The sequence below is a fragment of the Carettochelys insculpta genome, chromosome 10, assembly GCF_033958435.1.
Source record: "Carettochelys insculpta isolate YL-2023 chromosome 10, ASM3395843v1, whole genome shotgun sequence".
NCBI lineage: Eukaryota > Metazoa > Chordata > Testudines > Carettochelyidae > Carettochelys > Carettochelys insculpta.
Window position 1 is genome coordinate 46,920,546 of NC_134146.1, and position 21,990 is coordinate 46,942,535.

Below are 21,990 nucleotides of genomic sequence, written 5' to 3' on the forward strand. Positions count from 1 at the left end.
GAGCGGGGGGGCATTGGCAGAAGTGGGCAGAGGAGGAAAGAAGAGGCATAGTGAGAACAGGGCTTTGGAGGGAAGGGGTGGAGGCGGAGCATCCCCTCAGAAAAAGGAGAGTCGGCCTTCCTGCATACCACAGTCAGGACATTAACACACTTACCCACTGGCATTAAGAGAGTCGGGGTCACAGTTGGTTGTATGCAGCTTTTCACTGGTCATGTCTGTAGTTGGCACAGATTTACGGGAACATCTTCACCCTGTGGTTGGGACAGTGCCCCGTGATTGTGCTTCATGGATTCCAAGCAGTGAAGGCTGGTCTCACCACCAACCCTGAAGATGTTTCTGGCCGGCCAACAACACCTTTCTTCAAGGAAAAGTCCACTGAAAAGGGTAACGTTCTCTTTCCTCAGGCACTGTGCAGAAACCTGCTGTAAGCGGGTGTTCCGTTATTCCATAGCTCCCTCCCCATGGAGTTCCATCTCCAGACTGCCAGACTAGCCACGTGAATATCTGGTCTGGTGATGTGACGGTGCTAGCAGCCACTGACTGGGACTGAAGGGCAAACTCCCGAGTGTCAATGACTTGTTTGAACCAGTCGTTATCTCTTTGGGTCTTTAAAATCAATGAGAGTTAGACATCTGAGTAATTTTGAGGATTGGACAACAAACCCCATGAAATAGGGGAGTTTTCTGGAGTTGTCACAGCTGGGCCATGCCCCTGGCCCCAGATAAAGAAGCTAACTAAGTGCTGGTTTTCCTAGATGTCTCTCTCATGTTAGGAAATACATGATCTCAACTAACACTTACAAGGTGAAGGATTTTGCTCATCATGGATTCTCGATGGCCCCAGGGATTGTTCTGACGAGTGGTCACACCTGGAAGCAGCAGAGACGCTTTGGGCTGACAACCCTGCGGAACCTGGGGCTGGGCAAGAGAGGCCTGGAGCAGCAAATCCAAGAGGAGGCCCGTCAACTGGTGGAGCACTTCCTGAGTGAGAGAGGTAGGGCTCTACCAGCACAGCTGGGGCTTTCAGGCCCACGGGAAGCATGAATTCCAGAGGGGCAGCCTCCTCACAAAGGTGACTTGGCTTCTGAGCCGCAGAGCGTTTAATAGCAGACAAGGCACTTAGGTTATTTTGCATCGCAACAGTTTGAAGCAGGTCACTAAGGCAGCCAGCAGCCAAACCACAGAGGGCTTCATAGGTCAAAATCAGGGGTGGTGGGTATAGGAGGCAAAGGGAGGCAATGCCTCCCCTGTGTCTTAGCACTCACCACCTTTTCTCTCCCTAGAGGGATAGCTCAGTGGTTTGAGCATTGGCCTGCTTAAACCCAGGCTTGTGAGCTCAAACCTTGAGAAGGCCATTTAGGGATCTGGGACAAATAAGCAGGGGGAAGGGATAGTGATGGGTCGTGCCAAGAGGGCAGCTGACTACACTCCATGATTTCCTAAGGTCCCTTCCAGCTCTATGAGATGTGGATCCCTATTCTTACAGTTCCTGAAGGTTCCTACAGCCGTAGACTCTTCCCCTCCTCTCCAAGTGCGTCAGCTTGCCAGACCAATTAGCAGGTAGGTCTGGCAATCTGTATGTGCAGTGAACCTGTGAAAGAGCCTTGAAGTAGTAATTAAAACCATTTAGCAGGCCTGTGCCACCCCTGAATATACTGACAATACCAGCTGTACATTACTACATCTACAGGACCTTAGCTGGGAAAATTGCTTAAAGTATTTCATTAGTTTGTGGCTGAATCTTATAAAAATCACATCTCTAAAAATTTCTGCATAGATATTTAGCTGCACAATCTGAGTATTCAGCTTTAGACTTCCGGTCGGTGACTGGGAAGGGCCAGGCTCCATAAAAATGGCTGCCGGAAGGGATACTCTCCTTACAGGTGGTGGGGTGGCCATCCCACCCCACTCCACCATGGAAGGGTTGATGGGCCAGATAGGTCAATTAACTGCCCAGGCTGCACCTGGAGGAGGTGTCCAGGAGCAGGAAATTGATCAGGGCATAAGTTGCCCCAAAGTCTCAGCCTGGTGCTAAGTGAAATCAACAACAAAGACGACCCGCAACTGTGCGTGTACCATGACGGGGTCTGTAACTCAGGTGAAAGGGGTCTTGGAAGGGAATGGAAGATGGATGACAGTGAACGTACGGATGGGAAGAGAGAGCACATCAACTGGGTACGAAATAGGAGAGGGGGCTTTGGTGATGCATTCAATGGACCTATAGTGCAGGTGTCTCACAGCTCATCACCAAACAATGGGGAACACTTACCGCCTCACTCTGCTCCCTTTGCCTGACTGGTGTCATCTGTAGAAAGGGTCAAGCGGAGTATTCAGGAGCTGTAACCAGCTTCCTGCTGCTCTACCCACCTCCTTTCTGCTGCACCCAGCAAGCCCCAGCAACCGCAGAGAATCTGGCCCTGTGAGGTCCATGGGGAGGAAAATGCAGCCATCAAAGACATGCCCAGCAATCTCTCTCATACTGCCCGGGACAGGAGAACCTGCTGGCCTCTGAGGGGTGTTACTACCCGGAAGCTGCACTCCCTTCGCAAAGTGATCAGTGATGTCCTGCTACTGCCTGGACAGCTGCAGATATGGGCAGGGTCCCTTTAACACACTGAACTTTCCACAGCAGATTGGTTTGTGACTGGCTCGAGTTTTCTTTGGCGTTTAAAATGTTTATTAGGGAACCATCATAGAATTGTAGAATATTCGAGCTGGTGAGGCTCTCGAAAGGTCATTGAGTCCCATCTCCTGCCCTCACAGCAGGATGAAGCACCATCATCCCTGGAAAATATTTATCTAACCCACCCCAATGAAGGAGAATTCCCAGCCGCCATAGGCAATTTATTCCAGTGTTTAACCCGCTGTCAGTTAGGAAGTTTTTCCTAATGTCCAACCTAAGCCGCCCTTGCTGCAATTTAAGTCCATTGCTTCAGAGGTTCAGGAGAATAATTTTTCTTCCTCTTCCTTGCAACAACAACCTTTTAGGTACAGGAAAGCTGTTACCATGTCCCCTCTGGTCTTTTCTTTTTCACTCTAAACAAACCCAGTTCCTTCAGTCTTCCCTCCTGATGGTGGAGACTCAGAAACATTCACAACTGAAAAGTCCTGCTAGGTCCACGCTCCTCCCTCAGGCTCCAGAACCTGAATCTCCTCCCAACAGGAGAAAGCCAGCGACAGGCAACATTAATGTTCATAACTCTGCTTGCAGGACAGCCACTGGATCCTAGCCTGGCCTTCAGCCGGGCACTCTCAAACATCATTTGTGCTCTGGTCCTGGGACGCCGCTTCGCCGCAGAGGATGAGACCTTGCAGCGGCTGCTCGCAGCCAACGCCTGTTTGATCCAGTCGGCCAGCTCCATTAGTGAGAGAGTGAGTTCACAGTCTGCCGCGCTGACTGCTTCTGCGCCCCATCCCCAAACCGGCGCTCGGCCCCTCCCTGAATGGATGAGGGTGCGTCTGCCTCCTGGAGCTTGCTGGGTGAATGAGATGCGACTGGCTATGATTTTGGCACAAGTATTTTTATTACTAGGCATGGACAGCACACAAGCGTGGAAATCGACACAGAGCCACCACTTAGGGGTGGCAAGCAGGCCCAGGCCTTCCAACAGCTGGGTGCAAAAGGGGCAGTTGTCCAGGGCTCCCCCCCCGCACTGCTACTGCAGCAGTGGTGGTGCCCAGAGCCCCTGGGCCTTTAAGTTGCCGCTGGAACGCTTTGCAGTGCACGCAGGCATCTCTTAGGGCTGCCTGGTAAGACAGGAGCACCACATGACGCGCTCCAGGCACCACTGAGGGCAGGCTGTTGAGCTGGGGAGCGGGAGGGGAATGTAAGAGACGAGGACAAGCTCATTACCTCATAAATAAATAAACCTGTTAGTCTATAAGGTGCCACAGGACTGCTTGTTATTTGTGAAGCTGCCACCTCCATTTTGCATTCTACAGCACTTTATATGTTCAGAGCCGAGCTCCACAGAGCTCCACGGTTTTCAGTTGCAGCTGCGACTACTCAGATCTTCTGCAGATCAGACCCCGGGTACCCTAAACCGGATACTTTGAAAATGAGAACCCAGCAGCCCCTTGATGGCAGTTTGGGCTACATCTCTTGCTCTGGGGCACCTTGTAGACTGACGGATATTTTGGAGCATCAGTTTTTGTGGGCAGATGAAGCGGGTCTTTGCCCACAGAAGCTGATGCTCCAAAATATCTGTTAGTCTATAAGGTGCCACAGGACTTCTTGTTGTTTTTGAAGATACAGACTAACACGGCTCCCTCTCTGATACATGCCTAGCTCTGCCTCAGGGCAGAGGCAGACCGGAAGCTAGAAACCTCTGTGATGCAGTGTCAAAAACACCAGTGTCTTTGAACTCTGTAACTCAGCAGACCTTCATTCTCCATCTGTACCATGGTTCTAAGGCCAGAAGAAGCAAGCATTACCAGGGGAATCCGGTGTCTCTCTCTCCCTCTGTCCCTCTCCAAACAACTGTCCTTTCTGAACACTGCAGCTAGTTTTCTAGAGCTTTAACCATCAGTGTCTATGATTATTATTAATTGGCATCTATAGGCTGAATCCCCACACATGATACCAAAACTGCGCCTTCAAAGCAGTTGATCCAATAGCAAAATCCCCCACACTGGGTATTTTGGTTTTTCATGAGCTCCACCAGGAATCTGTTAATTGCAGAGTGAAAGCAGCATCTTTTGTGTTTCTCCTGCAGCTGTACAATACTTTCCCCTGGCTCTTGGACTACGTCCCTGGTCCGCACAAGAAGGTGCTCTCATGCCATGGGTTTCTGCATTGTTTTGCAAAAGAAGAGATCAGACGCCACAAGGAGAGTGGAATACCCGACGAGCCGCAGGATTTCATTGACTACTACCTGGCACAGATAATCAAGGTATGTTTCCATGCCGTACGTGTCTGTGACTCCATTGTGCCCTTCAAGCGCAACCTGCTGCCGAGTAAAATGGAAAAGCGTCCGTGTGTGACGGGATCGGTGACCCATCAGTAACGCAGAGGGGTGGGAGAGTGGCAGAGTCAGCAATCTATCAGGTGGCAGTCTGGGCAGGTGGAGGTTAATTGACAGCTCAGTATTGAGTGCTGCGTATGAGCCTCCTGGAAAGCCAGTTCTAAGGAAATGGGATCTTCTGTCCAAAGGGCACAAGGCAAGTGGCGTCACAGAAGGGAGTTGCAAAGGCTCCCAGGGCAGAATTGGAATAGACGTGGGTGACAGGAAGTAACAAAAACAAGAACCTGAAGGGCTTCAAACCAAACATTTGTTCGGCCCTTTGAGATTTTCTGACACCAAAAATAGGAGGAAGATCTTGGGAAGGAGCAAGTTATGCTACTGATCACTTGGACTGTCCTACCCCCATGCACTCATTTATCCCTCCACTGCCACCTGCAGTGCAAAGATGACCCCACCTCTACCTTTGATGAAGCCAACCTGATTCAGGTGATCCTGGACTTCTTCATAGCAGGTACAGAGAGCACAGCCACAACCCTGCGCTGGGCGCTGATCAGCCTGGTGCTTCATCCCGACGTCCAAGGTGAGTGAGAGGCAGAAGGTGGTGGTGAGGGGGAAATGCACGTGGACGTCGGTCCTTGTGTACATGGAAAATTAGCTGGTTCTGCCCGTTTCTATTGGACAAATGGGACTTGTAAGACTGACCATTGGCAGCCGCTGAATTGGTGGACCTGCAGCCAGAAAAGCAGTAAGATCGTTGGTCCTGTAGACACGAGACATGGAAAAGCTCTACAGAGAGGCCTAGGCCACCCACTTCCCCACTCCAGCCCTGGCTCATTATTGGTCCTGGCAGTGTATTTACTTGTACCGTGTTCTCCTTATCCGGATGCCTTACATCTCAGGCAATGAGGCTTCCACCACATCCCGAGGGAGACTCGCCACAGGCTAAAGGATTGCACCACTAGGAAGCTTTCTTCCCACAGCAGAACCTTCCTGATTGGCCCTTTGCTAAGCCGCAACTCTCCTCATTCAGGCTCTAAATGCTCCAGGGGCAGGTTTTCCCCCCCTTGAGCACAGCTGAAGTCCAGCAGAGGGGAGAGACTGCAGGGACCTGGTTCATGGTCCCTGCTCATCAGCTGCTCAGCCCGGAAACACGTTAGAGCTGCCCAGGCACAGCCCAGAGGCCTTATGGTGGAAACTCCGGGCTTGGTTGGGCTCTGCTGGTCCATGTTTCTTCCTCTCTCTGTCCGGTCTTCACCCTGCCCCCTTCTCTCTCCAGATGGTGAGATAGGGGTGGTGTCTGGCTGGCCCCACCCTCGCCTGAACCCCTGGCCATGGCTCCATTCCCAGCTGTAGCTGCATTCCTCTGCCCAGACCAGCCTCCCTTAGTCCTATTTAAGCCCCTCCCCAACCCCGGAGCCATAGTCCCCAGGCCTGGTGGGAGGGATAGGCACAGACAGGCTTGTGGGGGCACAGCCCTCAACAGCTCGGGGACCACGGGCTTTACCACACCCCGTTGTCTGGCCTCAAACCTGCCTGTTGTTTCTGCCTGGATATGGACCTTAGACCCGTATTTTCAGCAGACCCACACACGCTTTCCCAGGCTTGGCCTACACTAGAGTCTGGCTGACACAAGGCGGCTGACCCGGTGCCCATGTGGACCAGCGGTTTTCAGCCCAGTTAGCGCCAGCTGAGACCCAGCTGCCTGCTAAGAACAATCAAAATTCGCTGCTCTGGCTGGCAGGCAGTGGAGCTGCCGGAGGAGGAGTCGGCATCTGGCAGCCGGCTGGAGCACTCCGGCCAGCGTGGGGCTGGTGAGTGCAGCAGGGGGGCAGGAGAGTGGGTCCTGGGAGACTCTGACCGCTCTGTGTATGTGGGGGAGAGGGGGTGCTGGGAAGTGGGGGTTGCAGGGGCATTGCTGCACTCCTGGTTGTAGGTGGAGCTCTGCTTCTGGATCCACACCTTGGGTCTCAGCTGCACAACCCAGCACGGCAGGGCCAGGCCACAGCTGCCTGGCTCTGGGCAGTGGGGTGTCAGGGCCCAGCCCCATGGCCCTAGGTGGCAGGGTGCTGAGGTCTGGCCATCTGGCCCCACGCAGAGCGATCTGGGGTGTGGCCCATGCTGTGGAAGGTCTGGCTGGCACTGCACCCTCCCTGCCCATCCTTGCTAATAGCTATAGATGGACTTCGCCCCCATGGACTTACCTCGTTCTTTTTGGAACCTTACACGTCCTCCGCATGTTTGCAGGCACTGAGTGGCGCCAACAGCCACTCGGAACCCGGAGGAGGGGCGGGGCCAAGAATGGAAGGGGCGGGGCCAAGGGTGGTCGGCCCTCAGCACCACCCAGACCCCAGTACTGGCCTCCGCTCCCTTTCAGCTGTGTGTAACCAGAGCAGCGCTGCTATAGCCTTTCAAAGGTGCCCGGAGGCCACTGTCACCTTTGCTTTGCCCCGGCTGGCTGGTTCTCACTGAAGACCCCCTGTGACCTGCATGCACAGAGCAGGAGCAGCTCATCTCCCCTCCAGCAAACAGGTGTTCTTAGGGTCACACCCAGTTGCCCTCACCAAACAGTGCTGGCTCTCCGAGCGTGCCAAGCAGGGCAGCTGCAACCTGTAACACGCGCCCCCCCCCAGCCTCCATTCTAATTTAATGCTGGCGATTTATGAGAACCGCTGCTAGATGTGCAGCTGGGCCTGCTGCCAAAGCCACTCCCTGGGCCACGGCGGCTGCTGCCACATGCTTCTCCCACCAAGGGGTGGGGTGCATGCACGGAGCAGGCGGACAGCGGTCCTCACAGGTGCCTCTAATTTAAAGGCTCCAAGAGCCGCCTGCAGCACCAGAGCCGGATACGCCACACCGTGGTGTACGTGTTGGTTAAAGAACCGTGAAAAATATACAAGGCCAGCTGTAATAATATTCATCTGAGGTTGTTCTGTGCCTGGCTAACGCCTGGACAGCTGAATCTATTTGAGCCCCATTTTCTCTCCCATCCCCACATTCCCTCTCCCTGAACCACAAGACCTTATGGTAGTGGGAGCGAGGGAATAGCCAGCATAGCTGATGTCTTTGGTGTGGCTTCCTGTTGCCCACGGCAGTTAACTAGCATCAAAAGAGCACTTCTTGGTTCAGCCTCAAGGGAACCCTGCAGGAAACGACAGAGCCCAGAGCATGCACACAGCCCTGGCGTGCGCCTGCTGCTCAACTATGTTCCTTCCATTTGCATCAAGCTACATGTGTCTCCTCAGAGAAGGTCCAGAAGGAGCTGGATGCTGTGCTGGGTCCTTCCCAATTAATCTGCTATGAGGATCGGAAGAAGCTGCCTTACACCAACGCTGTGATTCACGAGATCCAGCGCTACAGCTGCATCGCCCCAGTTGGCGTCCCCAGACAGTGTGTGAAGGACACGACGCTCTTGGAGTTCCCTGTCCCCAAGGTATGGAGATGTTCGCCACGCTCCTACCCTCCTTGCCCACCAGAGGGGTCACGAGGAATCTAACGCTTCCAGATATATAACGCCTGCTTCTCCTTGTGCCCTTGGAAGCCATCAGCACGGGGGGGCCGCATGGCACAGCTGAGTACACCCACTTGGATAACGTGACTCAAGAGTGCAAGGTCGTGGCTAATCAGGTGGTGGGTTTCTTTCTCAATATGCCACACTGCCCCTAATATGCAAATTCTGTCTCAGTCCCCCTTGAATCTCTGACCAGCTTTGCAGCTTGGACATAGGGATGCAGCTGTGTTAATTTGAAGCATTTAAAATACATGAGAACCTAAGAATGGCCATCCTGAGTAAGGCCAAAGGTCTATCTAGCCTGGTATCCTCTCTGCTGACAGAGGCCCATACCAGACGCCCCAGAGGGCATGACCAGAACAGGTCATCGCAAAAGTGATCCCTCTTCTGACATCCATTTCCGGCATCTGACAAACAGATTCTATGGACACCATTCCTATCCATCCTGGCTAATAGCCATTGATGGACCTAACCTCCACAAATTTATCCACTTCTCTTCTGAACCCTGTGAAAGTCGCGGTCTTCACAACCTCCTCTGGCAAGGAGTTCCCTGAAGAAAAACTTCCTTTTGTTAGTTTTAAACCTGCTGCCCCTTAATTTCCTCAGGTGACCCCTAGTTCTTTCATTGTGGAAACTGTAAATATATGTTCCTTATTCTCCTTTTCCACAGCAGTTATGATTTTACAGACCTCTTTCCTATCCCCTCTGAGTCTCCTTTTTTTCTAAGCTGAAAAATCGCTGTCTTTTTACTCTTCCTTCATATGGTATATGCAAAGTTTTAGCATTTTGCTTCCATTAAGGGGCCCACATTAAAGCAGGGAGAATCCTGGGAAACTGTCTCTTCAGCTCGAATCCATGTTACCAGCTGCATGGCTGCTGCCAGCAGGTGGCTCAGAAATAATGACCAGAAATAAAAATGTACCATCTTCCAGGTTACTACAGTGAGACACATTTCTCCCTAGGGGATGTGTCCTACACAGCAATACATGAGAATGGAAAACTTGTCTCTTTATCCATCTCTCTGAGGGAGAAAATTTAATCAGACGCTTCTTCCTTGCAGGGTACTATCATCTTGCCAAACATATGTTCCGTCTTGTCTGATCCTCAGCAGTGGGAGACACCTCGCCAGTTCAACCCAACTCACTTTCTGGATAAGGATGGAAACTTCACGAGCAGAGAAGCTTTCTTAACGTTCTCGGCAGGTAAATGCACCAACAGCAGTGTTTCCTGGATGCTGTGTTCTTGAGAGGCTGCTCGGGAGAACAAGAGGTCCTGTGGCCCCTTATAGTCTTAACAGATTTTTTTTGGAACAAAAAGCAGTCAAGTAGCACTTTAAAGACTAGCAAAATGGTTTATTAGGTGAGCTTTTGTGGGACAGACCCACTGCTTCAGACCATAGCCAGACCAGAACAGACTCAATATTTAAGGCACAGAGAACCAAAAACAGTAAGCAAGGAGGACAGATCAGAAAAAGATAATCAAGGTGAGCAAATCAGAGAGTGGAGGGGTGGGGGGGGAAGATCAAGAATTAGACTGAGCCAAGTATGCAGACGAGCCCCTATAGTGACTCAGAAAGTTCCCATCACGATTTAAACCATGTGATAATGTGCCAAATTTGAATATAAAAGTCAGCTCGTCCACTTCTCTCTCTAAAACAGAGCGATAATTTCTCTTCAGTAACACACATACCTTGAGGTCATTGACAGAATGCCCCATTCCATTAAAATGTTGACTAACTGGTTTGGGGATCTGGAGTGTTTTGATGTCTGTTTTGTGCCCGTTGACCCTTTGTCTAAGGGAGTGAGAAGTCTGTCCAATATACAAAGCATTTTTTTTGGAGCGTCAGCTTTCGTGGGCAAAGACCCGCTTCGTCAGATGCATCTCAGGAAGTGGGTCTTTGCCCATGAAAGCTTACGCTCCAAAAAAATCTGTTAGTCTATAAAGTGCCACAGGACTTCTCGTTGTTTTTGCAGATACCAGCTAACATGGCTACCTCTCTGATACTTGCTCGAGAGAGATTCCAGAGCTGGCCAGCTGAGAAGCAGAGTGCCCACGGCTAGGTTTTATTTCTATTGGTGGGTCACATCTGCAGAAAAGGACCTGGGAGTTGTAGTGGACGAGAAGCTGGACATAAGTCAACAGTGTGCCGTTGTAGCCAAGAAGGCTAGTGGCATGTTAGGGTGTATCAAGAGGAGCGTTGCCAGTAGATCCAGAGAAGTGATTGTTCCTCTTTATTTGGCTTTGGTGAGGCCACATCTGGAGTACTGTGTCCAGTTCTGGGCCCCCAATCATAGGAAGGATGTGGATACACTGGAGAGGGTCCAGCAGCGGGTGACCAAAATAATTAGGGGGCTGGAGCATATGACCTATGAAGAAAGGTTGAGGGAATTGGGACTGTGTAGTCTGCAGAAGAGAAGACTGAGGGGGGCACTTGATAATACCCTTCAACTTACTGAAGAGAGGTTGCGAAGAGGCTGGAGAGAGGTTGTTTACAGCGGTCACGGATGGCAGAACACAGAACAATGGTCTCAGGCTGTGGTTGGGAAGGTCCAGGTTGAACACTAGGAAAAACTTTTTCACTAGGAGGGTGGTGAAGCATTGGAATGGTCTACCCAGGGAAGTGGTGGAGTCTCCATCCCTGGAGGTGTTTGTCTTGCCTCGACAAAGCCCTGGCGGGGCTGATCTGATGGGTTTGGTCCTGCCTAGGGCAGGGGGCTGGACTCGATGGCTTTTTTAGGTCTCTTCCAGCTCTATTGTTCTATGATTCTATGATCTGCACCTACCTCAGTGCACGTAAAGAATGAATTCTGCACATGGATGGAAAAACTCCACACACGGATGGGAAAGATTAGAGGGAACATCGACTGACAGCAAAACATGTTTTAAGAGGTGTGATGGGGTTCTGGGGTTCCCCAAGCTCTGCACCCTGTCCGCAGGCAGGAGAGTCTTTTACTCAGCAGGAGAACAGCAGGTTTATTAGCCGACAGGACACAGCATTATACAGAGGAGTCAGTGCAGCAGGCAGAGACAGCCAGTTTCATCCATGTTGAGGAGAGGAGGCCCCGAGGGGCCCCCAGAGCTGGGGCCTGGCCCCCTCCTTTGTCTCGCTCTCCCTCAGCCCAGACTAACTGCTTCCCAACTCCCAGTTCCAATTCAAACCCCTCAGGCTCCACCTCCTCCTTTGTCTGCAGTACAAAGGTGTTACCTGGTTATCAAGGTTACCCTCAGCAGGAGCCCCACACCCTCTGTGAGCCACTCACATACACACAGGTACCCCCACTCCATCACATCTCTCCCCCCTTCCAGACCGAACTGAGCGGGGTCACTCAACTGGTGACCTGGGGAAGTTCGGGGCTTTCCCCTTGTGACAGGGCATCGGCTGTACCCTCTGTTCTCCCCTCGATGTGCACCACCTCCACATTATAGTCCTGCTGGGGGAAGCTCCAAGTTAGGAGCTTGGTTTTGGCCCTTTTCATGTGATGCAGCCGGGCAAGTCCCTTTAGTTTCCTTGGGTTGGTTGGTCTTGCTGCTTCGGCCCCGGTCCGTTAGCCACGTTCTCAAGTTGGGCGGGCAGAGCCCATACAGATGCTGCAGCACCAACAGATTAAACAGGTTTTTTGTGGTCTGGGTTCTGCCCCATTTGACCACCAGTTTATACAGCTGCTTCAGCCAATGTTTGGAATTCAGTTACAGTCCAGTAACGGAAGGTACAAATGCTTTTCACCCTTGGCATTTAGCCAGACCACCACAATGGCTGTGTGCCTTAGTTTCCCCTTCCATGCCACACAATAGGTTTGGAATGTTTCTTTTTATGTTAGAGGTTGCAAGACTAGTTACAGGGAACAATGGTGACATTTTAGAGTTACAGACTTCTTTAACATACAATTTATGCTTTTACATTAATGTTATTATGTCACATGGCTCTTTTTAAACATTTAGTGCATGGTACAATTTTACAGCTTTTGGTAGCAGCAACCCTTGGTTACAGCAGTCAGCGTGAGTAACAGAACAAACCCATTGCAACTGTACATTTACGTTGCTCTTTGGTAGACCACAACTTTTGTGTAACCTTCTTGAGAATCTGGTATTTTGGGGATAAATGGCTGAGGCCTTTTTTAGCACCATCAAGTTTTAATTTTTTCCCTTGCCCCCTGGGGTGGAAATTTGATCTCTTTGGGTGTGCCCTCCCTTCTAACAAGAGCTGGGCCATTGATGATCTCAGGGAGATGGCCCCCTTCCTGCCAGTCTGGAAATTTGCAAACCAAACTGCTTTTTGAGAGTTGTTTTGTGAGTCCCAGACGCAGAATCCACATGAAGGAATCCCTGTTTATCCCTTACTGACCCACCAGGCCCAAAGCTTCTTTGTTCTTCCACCTTCAACTACTGCCTCCCCATGGAATTAGAAGTTGAATCCAGTATGAGAATATAAGTGTTTTCACCATCTGGAGATGGGGAATTGCTGGCCCTCCTGCATTCTACAGAGATTGGCTGTGCAGCTGTTTTACTTGGTTCTCACAGGGCTGCTCACATTCCCTGATAGTTTTTACTTTACTTGCACCAGCTTCCAATTCCTGAGAAACTTTTACCCTGCCTGCTTTGGACCCTTCCAGAGCACAGCCAGTGGTTTCACACTCAGGCAGGTCCTGGCCATCAGGAGCTGAAACAAACTTCTCCCCAGGCAAAGGGCTGCTCTGGCTCTTACAGACATGCACCTTTCCTGTTCACTCTTCTTCACCTCACTCCCATTTTTTGCAGTCCCCACAGACGAGTCAGGAAAAGTTTTAGGGAAATTCTCTTCCTCAAGAGCTCCCCCAAACAATAACTCACCCCTGTTTGGCTCCACAGGGGCACTGCTCCCTTGAGCCACAACCAGCTCCTGGGTTTCACCTACACCCAGGATCACTTCTGGCCCATTAGGCAGATTCCCACGTAATCCCCCTCCAGGCAGACAGCCAGTACCACCGGACAGAAGGTCAGGGTCCCTTTTCTCCCTTCTGCTACCAGCTCCTTTATCTTTATTAGTCAGCATAACTCCATTGCCCATCTGTTTTTGTGTCCTGGCGAGAGGATGACTCTGGTAGGACAGAGTCCTCTTACCCCCTCCCAGTAACACCTCAGCATTAGGCAAAGAACAAGTACCAGAATTGTCTGGTCTTTGGGATTCCCTGATGATACTAACTGGATTAGACCAAGTTAAAGCATCATCCCCCCTGAGAGACACAGAGGTAGGCCCACTTCCCATCTGGGCTTCAGCTGCCCTCAGATTCAGCTCTGGGATCTTGGCTCCATCTTGAGCCCCCACAGGCTCAGGCAAAGGATTCACTTCCCCAGAAGCAGAAGCACTTTTTTTGCACCAAGGACCAGTGTCCTTAGCAGGGATACCACTGCCCATCCCAGAGCCATTCCCTCTGTTCCAGCCCCCATGGCTGGGTTTAGGCACACCTGGAATGCTTTTTCCTGGTGGTTCCTTCTCCAGCCACCCCAGGCTGGTGAATCTTCCTCAGACAATGGGCTAGTTTCCTCATTGGCACCTTTTCCAAACCCAGGCTCTGCTCTCTCCCCAGGCTGCTGCTGCTGCTGTTCAACACAGACAGACAATGGGAGACACTTTCTCCTTTCTCCCAGCCTTCCGGCTGGTCTCCACACACACACAGAAGGTGGAGCAGCTTCTCTCAGAGACAACTTGCCATTCCCAGTGGACAAGCTGCTTTCCTGCACAGACACACAGGCACCTTCCTTGGCCCAGGCCTGGAAAACTCTCCGCAGGTCTGTCTTGGCCACTAGTAGATGATGGGTTGGAATCGCTCCTTCCCTCCTTGAGCTGCGGCAGGCCACTCGGTTCAGAGCTCCAGGCAGTCCAGGGTTCCCTGCCCCGATCCGGGCTCACCTCTGCAGGATTTTCCTTAACCCTCAGCTCTGCCACTGCACATCCACGCTGCCTTGTCCAGCTTCTTTAATCTCGATTCAGTTTCCAGGTGCTGCCACTTCACAGCGGAGTTGCTCAGCGTGGTTGCAGGCTCTCAGGCTGATGCCCTCTGCACCCCACGATTCCTGGAAGAATCCCTTCAGTGTGCCAGGCTCCTTGCGGGTCACAAGCTGCCCAGGGTTAGGCCGTAGGCCCCTCCGCCCTCTGGGACCGACTCCAACAGACTCCCAGCGGAACCCCTTCTTCAGTGTGACACCCGCTCTCAGGGACCATGAGCACACTGTCTTGGGAAGAACTCATTCAGCGTCAGCCTCCTCAGGGGTCACTTGTTCCTGGGGGTTGGGCTCTCGGCCCCTCCACCTTCTGGGACCGACTCCAACAGATTCCCAGGAGTAACCCCTCCTCGGGTGTGACACCCCCTCTCGAGCACCACAACCGCAGTTGCTTGGGTTCGGCCGCAGGCCCCTCCGCCTTGGGGAGCTGCACCTCACTGCCCGTCAGCACACCAGGGTCTCGCAGGCCCCTCTTCTTCTTCCGTGGCGCCCATCACTTACTACTGGATGCTCCATCCTCGGGGTGCAGAACATCCCACTTCTGACACCAGTGTGATGGGGTTCTGGGGTTCCCCAAGCTCTGCACCCTGTCCGCAGGCAGGAGAGTCTTTTACTCAGCAGGAGAACAGCAGGTTTATTAGCCGACAGGACACAGCATCATACAGAGGAGTCAGTACAGCAGGCAGAGACAGCCAGTTTCATCCATGTTGAGGAGAGGAGGCCCCGAGGGGCCCCCAGAGCTGGGGCCTGGCCCCCTCCTTTGTCTCGCTCTCCCTCAGCCCAGACTAACTGCTTCCCAACTCCCAGTTCCAATTCAAACCCCTCAGGCTCCACCTCCTCCTTTGTCTGCAGTACAAAGGTGTTACCTGGTTATCAAGGTTACCCTCAGCAGGAGCCCCACACCCTCTGTGAGCCACTCACATACACACAGGTACCCCCACTCCATCACAAGAGGGCAGACGGTGAATGCGAAATTCACAGAGAGCAGGGGTGACTGATGCCTGCAGAGGGAAGGGGTGTGGGGCGGGGACACGGGGGCACCCCGTTTAACAATTAACATTTTGATGCGGCATGCGGGGCGTGCTCCATCGTGCTACACACGTCACTGCTGATAGAGATTTAGCGTTAAACCTTGCTAATCTGCATGCTATATCATTTGCATTTAGGATGGCAAACTCACCTCACTTCCTAGAGCTGATTTATTTGCAGAATGCTGCAGTGGGCTCTTCTACTCTGCAATTTCATTCCTGTATTTGGACAAAAATCACAGCGGGCTGGTCAGCCTTAAAATGAAAACATTTACTGCTAGTTGCCAGAACAGGGCCTCTGAAAGGCAGAGTTTTCTCCAGTGTTCCCTGTAAGCTGCAGCCAGCAGCATGGGTTTCTACTGGTGCACACCTCTTCAGGCCTCAGCGCATGTAACAAAATTGATTCCATCTGTGGATGGAACAGATGGCAGGGAACACTGGTTTTCCCTCTTTTCAGATTCAAACATTGACTTTTTAATGCCAAGCACTGTATAAACTCATAGACTTCAAGGTCAAAAGGGAACCATCCCGATCATCTGTTCTGACTACTTGCACAATGCCAGCCACAGAACATCCTCCACCCACTCCTGTAAGAGACTCCTAATGTCTGGCTGAGTTTCTGGAGTCCTCAAATCATGGTTAGGAGACTTTGAGTTAAAGAAAATTTGCACTGACACTAACTGAAACCTGGAAATGAGTGATGTTCTATGTTGCAGAGAAGGGTGAACTTCCCTACCACTCCAGGGTCTCTGTTGATCTGGCCCAGGGGAATATACCTTCCAGAGCCAAATATGGTAATCAGTTGGGCTCTGAACATGTTGGAAAACCCACCAGGCAGATAACTGGGAAAGAATTCTCTGCAGTAACTCAGAGTCCTCCCCATTTTTGTGTCCTGTCTCCAGCCACTGGGGATTTTTGCTGCAGGCAGTCAACGATGGATTACCCGCCATTGTATTCAGCCCCATCCCACCATGCCCACTGTAAACTTCTCCAGCTCGGTCTGAATCCAGCTCCATTTTTTTGCGTTCTGCATAGATGTGAAAAGTGAATGGAAGTTGTCTGAATCGATTTGAATTGTTTGCTTATTCATCTGTGAAATTCATGAACAAGCAATGGGTGTCTCACTCACTAGTGCAGATTTGCTCAGCTCTACTGCACTGAGAGATCTGTGGGCTGTGCAGGTAACCCCCTGCGTGCTTTTGGGAGCAGCCCTGGGAGAGCGATTCCTGATGCTGGTTACCTGAGAAAGAAAAGTCAGCGATGCCCATGCAGCCGGACCATGATTTTGCTTTCAAACAGAACTTACCTTTCCTTCCTCGCCAAGGACTAGAATCCTGCTGCACTTGAAATGTCTCATTCTCTCATTTGTGAGTTACCCAGGCAATAGAAAGGAAACATCCGGGGGCTTTGGTAACTCACTAAGCACCCGTCCCTTTTTCCCGGCAGGGCATCGTGTGTGTTTGGGAGAGCAGCTAGCAAGGATTGAGCTCTTCATCTTCTTCGCCAGCCTGCTGCAGGCCTTCACATTCCGCCTGCCGGAGGGAGTGACTGAAATTAACACAGAGCGTATTTTGGGGGGCCTCTTGCAGCCTCATCACTATAAGATCTGTGCTGTTCCTCGCTAGGCAGCAGTGCATCACAAAGCCCCAGGAAATGCAAGAGGCAAGGCTGTTTCTCATAAAGTATCTCCATAAAGCTACTGTGTATTTGTGAGGCCGTTTATGAGTCTGTCTGTTCAAGAACTCGTCCAACAGCTCATACCTAACCCTCTCAAAGTTCTCCCTCCCAGCACTCAGGTTCCTGGTCAGCCATCAATAACACCAAGCGGTATCATTATTTGTTTTATAGCCTACTAGCAGATTTATCCTGCGTTGCTCTGGTCCTTAAGTCAGTAATCATTGCGGGGGGTGGGAATAAAAGGAAAATGTACATGTTTGAGTTAAATGGCTGCATTTTTCAAGGCCTGCATCCTCCCACCCCCTGTCCTGAGCTTTTCCTCACCTTCTCCGCCCTGTGACCTGCACACCCACAAAAACTCCTGCCCTGAGCCCCTCCTCACCCCGACCCTGACTCCTACATCCCTATACCCCCAACTTTCGGCTCTGAGCCCCCCGCATACTCAGCCCCCTGCCTTGACTCCTGCTCCCCTCCACACACACCCCCATTCCCCCACCCCAACCCCTCCGCACCCCCAGTCACTTGCTGTTCCCCTTCCAGTCCCTGTGAGGGAGTGAAAGCAAACTGCACAGCTTGCCTGCTCCCCTGCCCCCACAGCCTGAGCGAGGAATGCAGCAAAGTGTGCACTTTTCCCTCACTCCCTGACAGGGAGAAAGGGGAACTGCGAGCAACGAATCTGGGTATGTGGCAGTTCAGCTTCCCACTCCCCAACCCAGCACAACCAAACCCTGCATATCGCCATCATTGGAAGTATTTAAGGACAGGTTAGATAAATATCCAACAGTGATGATGTAGATGGCGCTTGGTCCGGCCGTGAGGACAGAGACCTGGACTTGACCACCTCTCGAGGTCCCTTCCAGTTCTGGTGTTCTGGGTTCTAAGTTATAATAAGAGGAAGCTGTATACCAGTTTTGGTGGTCCCAGCTTTTACTGTTTAGGACTGTGCACGTGGGGGGTCTGTGAGGGTATTGCAGGGGGTCCATGAAAAAAAAAGATAAATAAAAATGATCATAGAAAATAAGTTTTAAATAAATTGCCAAGTTACAAGCCATTGCGGTCCAAAAATCTATATTGTGGCTCTGCCTTTGTGTGATGAAATGATTGTGAAGGTTAGAAGCATACAAACATTCACCATACACTCAACATGGATCTGTGGCTGCAATGAAGTCTCGCTGAAGAGAAGTGAGACTGAGGAGCAGAGTAAATGAAAAGTGACAGAACACGCCGCTGACTGCTTAAAGGTTGGGATCTACTTTCCCTGCAGTGAGGACGAGCCATGACCAATGTGCACCCTGTGCTATGAGGTGTTAGCAAATGAAGGACTAAAACCAGCCAACCTTCACCATCAGCAAACAAAGAAGAAAGGTGAATGTGAGTCCAAGCCTCTTCATTTTTTTCAAAACAAGCCTACTGAATTCAATCAAAACGAAAAAACAGTCCAGTAGCACTTTAAAGACTAACAAAATAATTTATTAGGTGATGAACTTTCATGGGACACACCCACTTCAGATGAGAGTCATACCAGAAGTGACTCAATATTTAAAGTACAGTAGGTAGTAGGCATCCTTCAGTCTGCATAGACTATGGATCGTGCCCTTTATAGTTTCAATTGAGGACTTCATTTACAGGGTCTACTGTGACTATGAAGACCCACACAAGAGTGACAGTCCTTGCTGCATCTCTTGCAGATGTGGCGGGTGTCTGGCAAGTCCTTAGTGTGCTTTCCGTGTGCTCGCTTCTCCTCTGCTAGCTGTCTGATCCTCATCTCGCCCTTCTGAAGGCCCTTGTGTAACCCCTGCTTCCATCTGCTGCGGTCATCTGCTAGTTCTTCCCAGTTGTCCAGCTCGATGTCTACCTCTCTGAGGTCTCTCTTGCAGACATCACTGTAGCGCAACTGGGGGTGTCCAGGAGGTCTTTTGCCAGAGGCTAGCTCACCATACAGGATGTCTTTTGGAATCCTTCCATCGTTCATCCTGTGGACGTGGCCAAGCCAGCGGAGCCGACGCTGCCTGAGGAGGGTGTGCATGGTTGGGATTCCAGCTTGCTCGAGGACGGCGGTGTTGGTCACTCTGTCCTTCCATGAAATTCCAAGGATGCGCCTGAGGCAGCGCAAGTGGAAGACGTTCAGCCTCTTTTCCTGGCGGGCATACAGGGTCCAAGTCTCGCTGCCATAAAGGAGGGTGCTGAGGATGCAGGCTCTGTAGACTTGCATTTTGGTGTGAGTGTACAGCTTGTTGTTATTCCACACTCTCTTGCTGAGTCTGGACAGAGTTGTGGCCGCTTTTCCGATCCTCCTATTTAGCTCAGTGTCCAACGACAGGGTGTCAGTGATGGTGGACCCGAGGTAAACGAACTCATGGATGACCTCTAACGTGTTCGCGTTACACGAGAATAAAGTACAGAGGACCAAAGTTATCAAGATTGACAAATCAGAAAAACTGTTATCAAGGTTGGCAAATCAGAAGAGGACAGGGGCAGCAGGAGGGGGTTGTGGGGTGGGGTTAATGACCTGAAAGTCTGTGTTTTACTGAAAAGGAACTTGAACAATTGTTTTCAGTATCTAGAGTGCTCTGAACTCTCATTTATATTCAAATTTGACACGTTAACACATGATTTGAACTGGGACAGCAATTACCTGACCCATTAGAAGGACTCTTTTACATACTTTGATGTTTTATCTAATTCTCAACTTCCCTATGCCACACCCTCCTCCTGCCACACTCTTCACATTTGTAAAAACAAAAAAGCAGTCCAGTAGCATTTTAAAGACTAACAAAATAATTTATTAGTTGGTGACCTTTCGTGGGACAGACCCACTTCAGACCATAGCCATACCAGAACAGGCTGGTAGTCTATTTTGTTAGTCTTTAAAGTGCTACTGGACTGCTTTTTTGTTTCGATAGTATATAGACGAGCATGGCTAGCTCTCTGTTACTTTTCACATTTGTGTTGAAGATCCACAGTTTCGTCTTTACAGATATTATTTGTGAACTCCATATGGGACGAAGAGTCGTGAATGCAGCTGTTGCTTTCTCTCTCTTGGTGGTGATATCCTTGTCTGTTCCTCCGTCTCTGCCCATAATACTCCCCAGGTAGGTGAACTGCTCCACATCTTCCAGGCCATCCCAGTGTGATGGTGGTGGTGGATTAGTTGATCCTCCTTGTCTTGGTCTTCCCCTTGTTAATGCTCAGTCCAGTCATTGGGGCAGTTTTATCTAGTGCTGGGACCTTTTCTTCCATGCTTGTGTGAAAGGAGGATGACATCATCAGCAAAATCAATGTCCTCTAGCTGTTTGAAAGACTTCCACTGAATGCCCCATGGATGGCCAACTGTTGTCCTGCTCATAATCCAGTCCATTGTGATCAAGAACAGGAAAGGTGACAACAGGCACCCTTGGCGCACTCCTGATGGTATGTTGAAGGATTCTGTCAAGACACCACTGTGAACAACTTGGCATGTCGAGGGTTCATACATTGAACAGATCAGGTTAGCAATTTTGGATGGGATGCCACAGTGTTGCAGCAGTTTTCACAAAGTCTCTCTATCAACGCTGTTGAAGGCTTTTCTGATGTTTTTGAAGCGTTTGTACAGGGGGAAGTTCTACTCAAGCGACTGTTCTGTAATCACTCTGAGAACTGCTATTTGGTCACTACAAGATCTCTTACTTTGGAAACCACCCGTTCTTCCTGGAGCTCTTTATCAATTTCTGTCTCCAAGAGAATCCTATTGACCTTTTCATGGAAGAGACAGTGCTGTGATGCCCCTCCAGAGCTTGCATTCCTTCAGGTTGCTTTTCTTTGGAAGCTTGATAAGGTAGCCATGTCTCCAGTCTTGTGGGATTTTCTCAGTGTCTCAAATTTTCCCATACAAATTATCATCATGTTGATTGATGTCTCACTATCTGCCTTGATTGCTTCTGTGGGGATGTTGTGTGGACCAAGTGCTTTTCAGATGGGCGATGGCTTTTCTGATTTCTTCTTTTGTAAGTCTGCTGCTGTTAATTTGCAGAGGTATATTTGCTAGTGGTAACTTGGGAGGTTCCATGTGGGCAGGGTGCTCCAGTAGCTCTTCAAAGTGTTCCTTCCATCTACTGAGTTGCTCACGTAGGTTCATTAGCACCTGCCCCTTCTTAGCCTGTACTGGCTGATCCACTGTACACCATGACCCAGTTACCTTCCATGTGATGTCACACAGCTCTTTCAAGTTTCTGTCCTGCAACTTGTTTGGCTTGTTGTGGAAGGTTTTCCACAAAGTTCTTCTTGTCCCATTTTATAGCCTTTTTAACTTCTCTGTTGGCTTCTGAATACAGCCTCTGAGCTTCCGCCTTGGCTGCTCTTGTTTTGCAGTTGTCAATTACTGCTTTTCTGTCCTTTTTGTTCCTTCTCTTTGTTTCAGTTTCTGCTGTGATTATTCTTTGTGACCTCTTGTCCTCTTTTCCAATGTTTTATCACAGGTCTCTTTCCAGGCTGTACTGGTGTGTTCCCAAATTGTTCCACAGTGGCATCTTCTGGGATAAGGTCTGTCAGAAGTGTGTGTCTGTTGGATGGCTCCACACTGAAACCGGCTCTTGTCTTTAAATCTTTCAGCTGCTATGTGTTGAATCTCAATCCCGGCTTCGTCACTTTTGTGGTGTAACTCTTGAACTTGAATTTTATCATGACCAGATGGTGGTGTGAACCTACATCTGCTCCTCTGCTAACAGACATCTTGCATCGATCTTCTGAAAGAATTGCTGATACAGATGTGATCAATCTGGTTTTCTGACAGATGGGCCGGTGAAACACAAGTGACTTTATGGATCCTTTTGAGTGGAAAACCACTTCCACCTACCACC

At 50.5% G+C, this 21,990-nt stretch overlaps 1 protein-coding gene across 1 annotated transcript in view; it reads left to right on the forward strand.

The window, feature by feature from the left end:
* LOC142018234 (cytochrome P450 2J2-like) overlaps positions 1-17,103 on the forward strand; it is a 56,631-nt gene extending 39,528 nt beyond the window's left edge. Inside the window, exons 2-9 of the mRNA XM_075003830.1 lie at positions 222-384; positions 844-993; positions 3,211-3,371; positions 4,715-4,891; positions 5,402-5,543; positions 8,206-8,393; positions 9,532-9,673; positions 16,925-17,103. Of these exons, the coding sequence (XP_074859931.1) occupies positions 222-384; positions 844-993; positions 3,211-3,371; positions 4,715-4,891; positions 5,402-5,543; positions 8,206-8,393; positions 9,532-9,673; positions 16,925-17,103 (1,302 nt within the window). The remainder of the gene's footprint in view (positions 1-221; positions 385-843; positions 994-3,210; positions 3,372-4,714; positions 4,892-5,401; positions 5,544-8,205; positions 8,394-9,531; positions 9,674-16,924) is intronic.
* Positions 17,104-21,990: the final 4,887 nt, after the last annotated feature.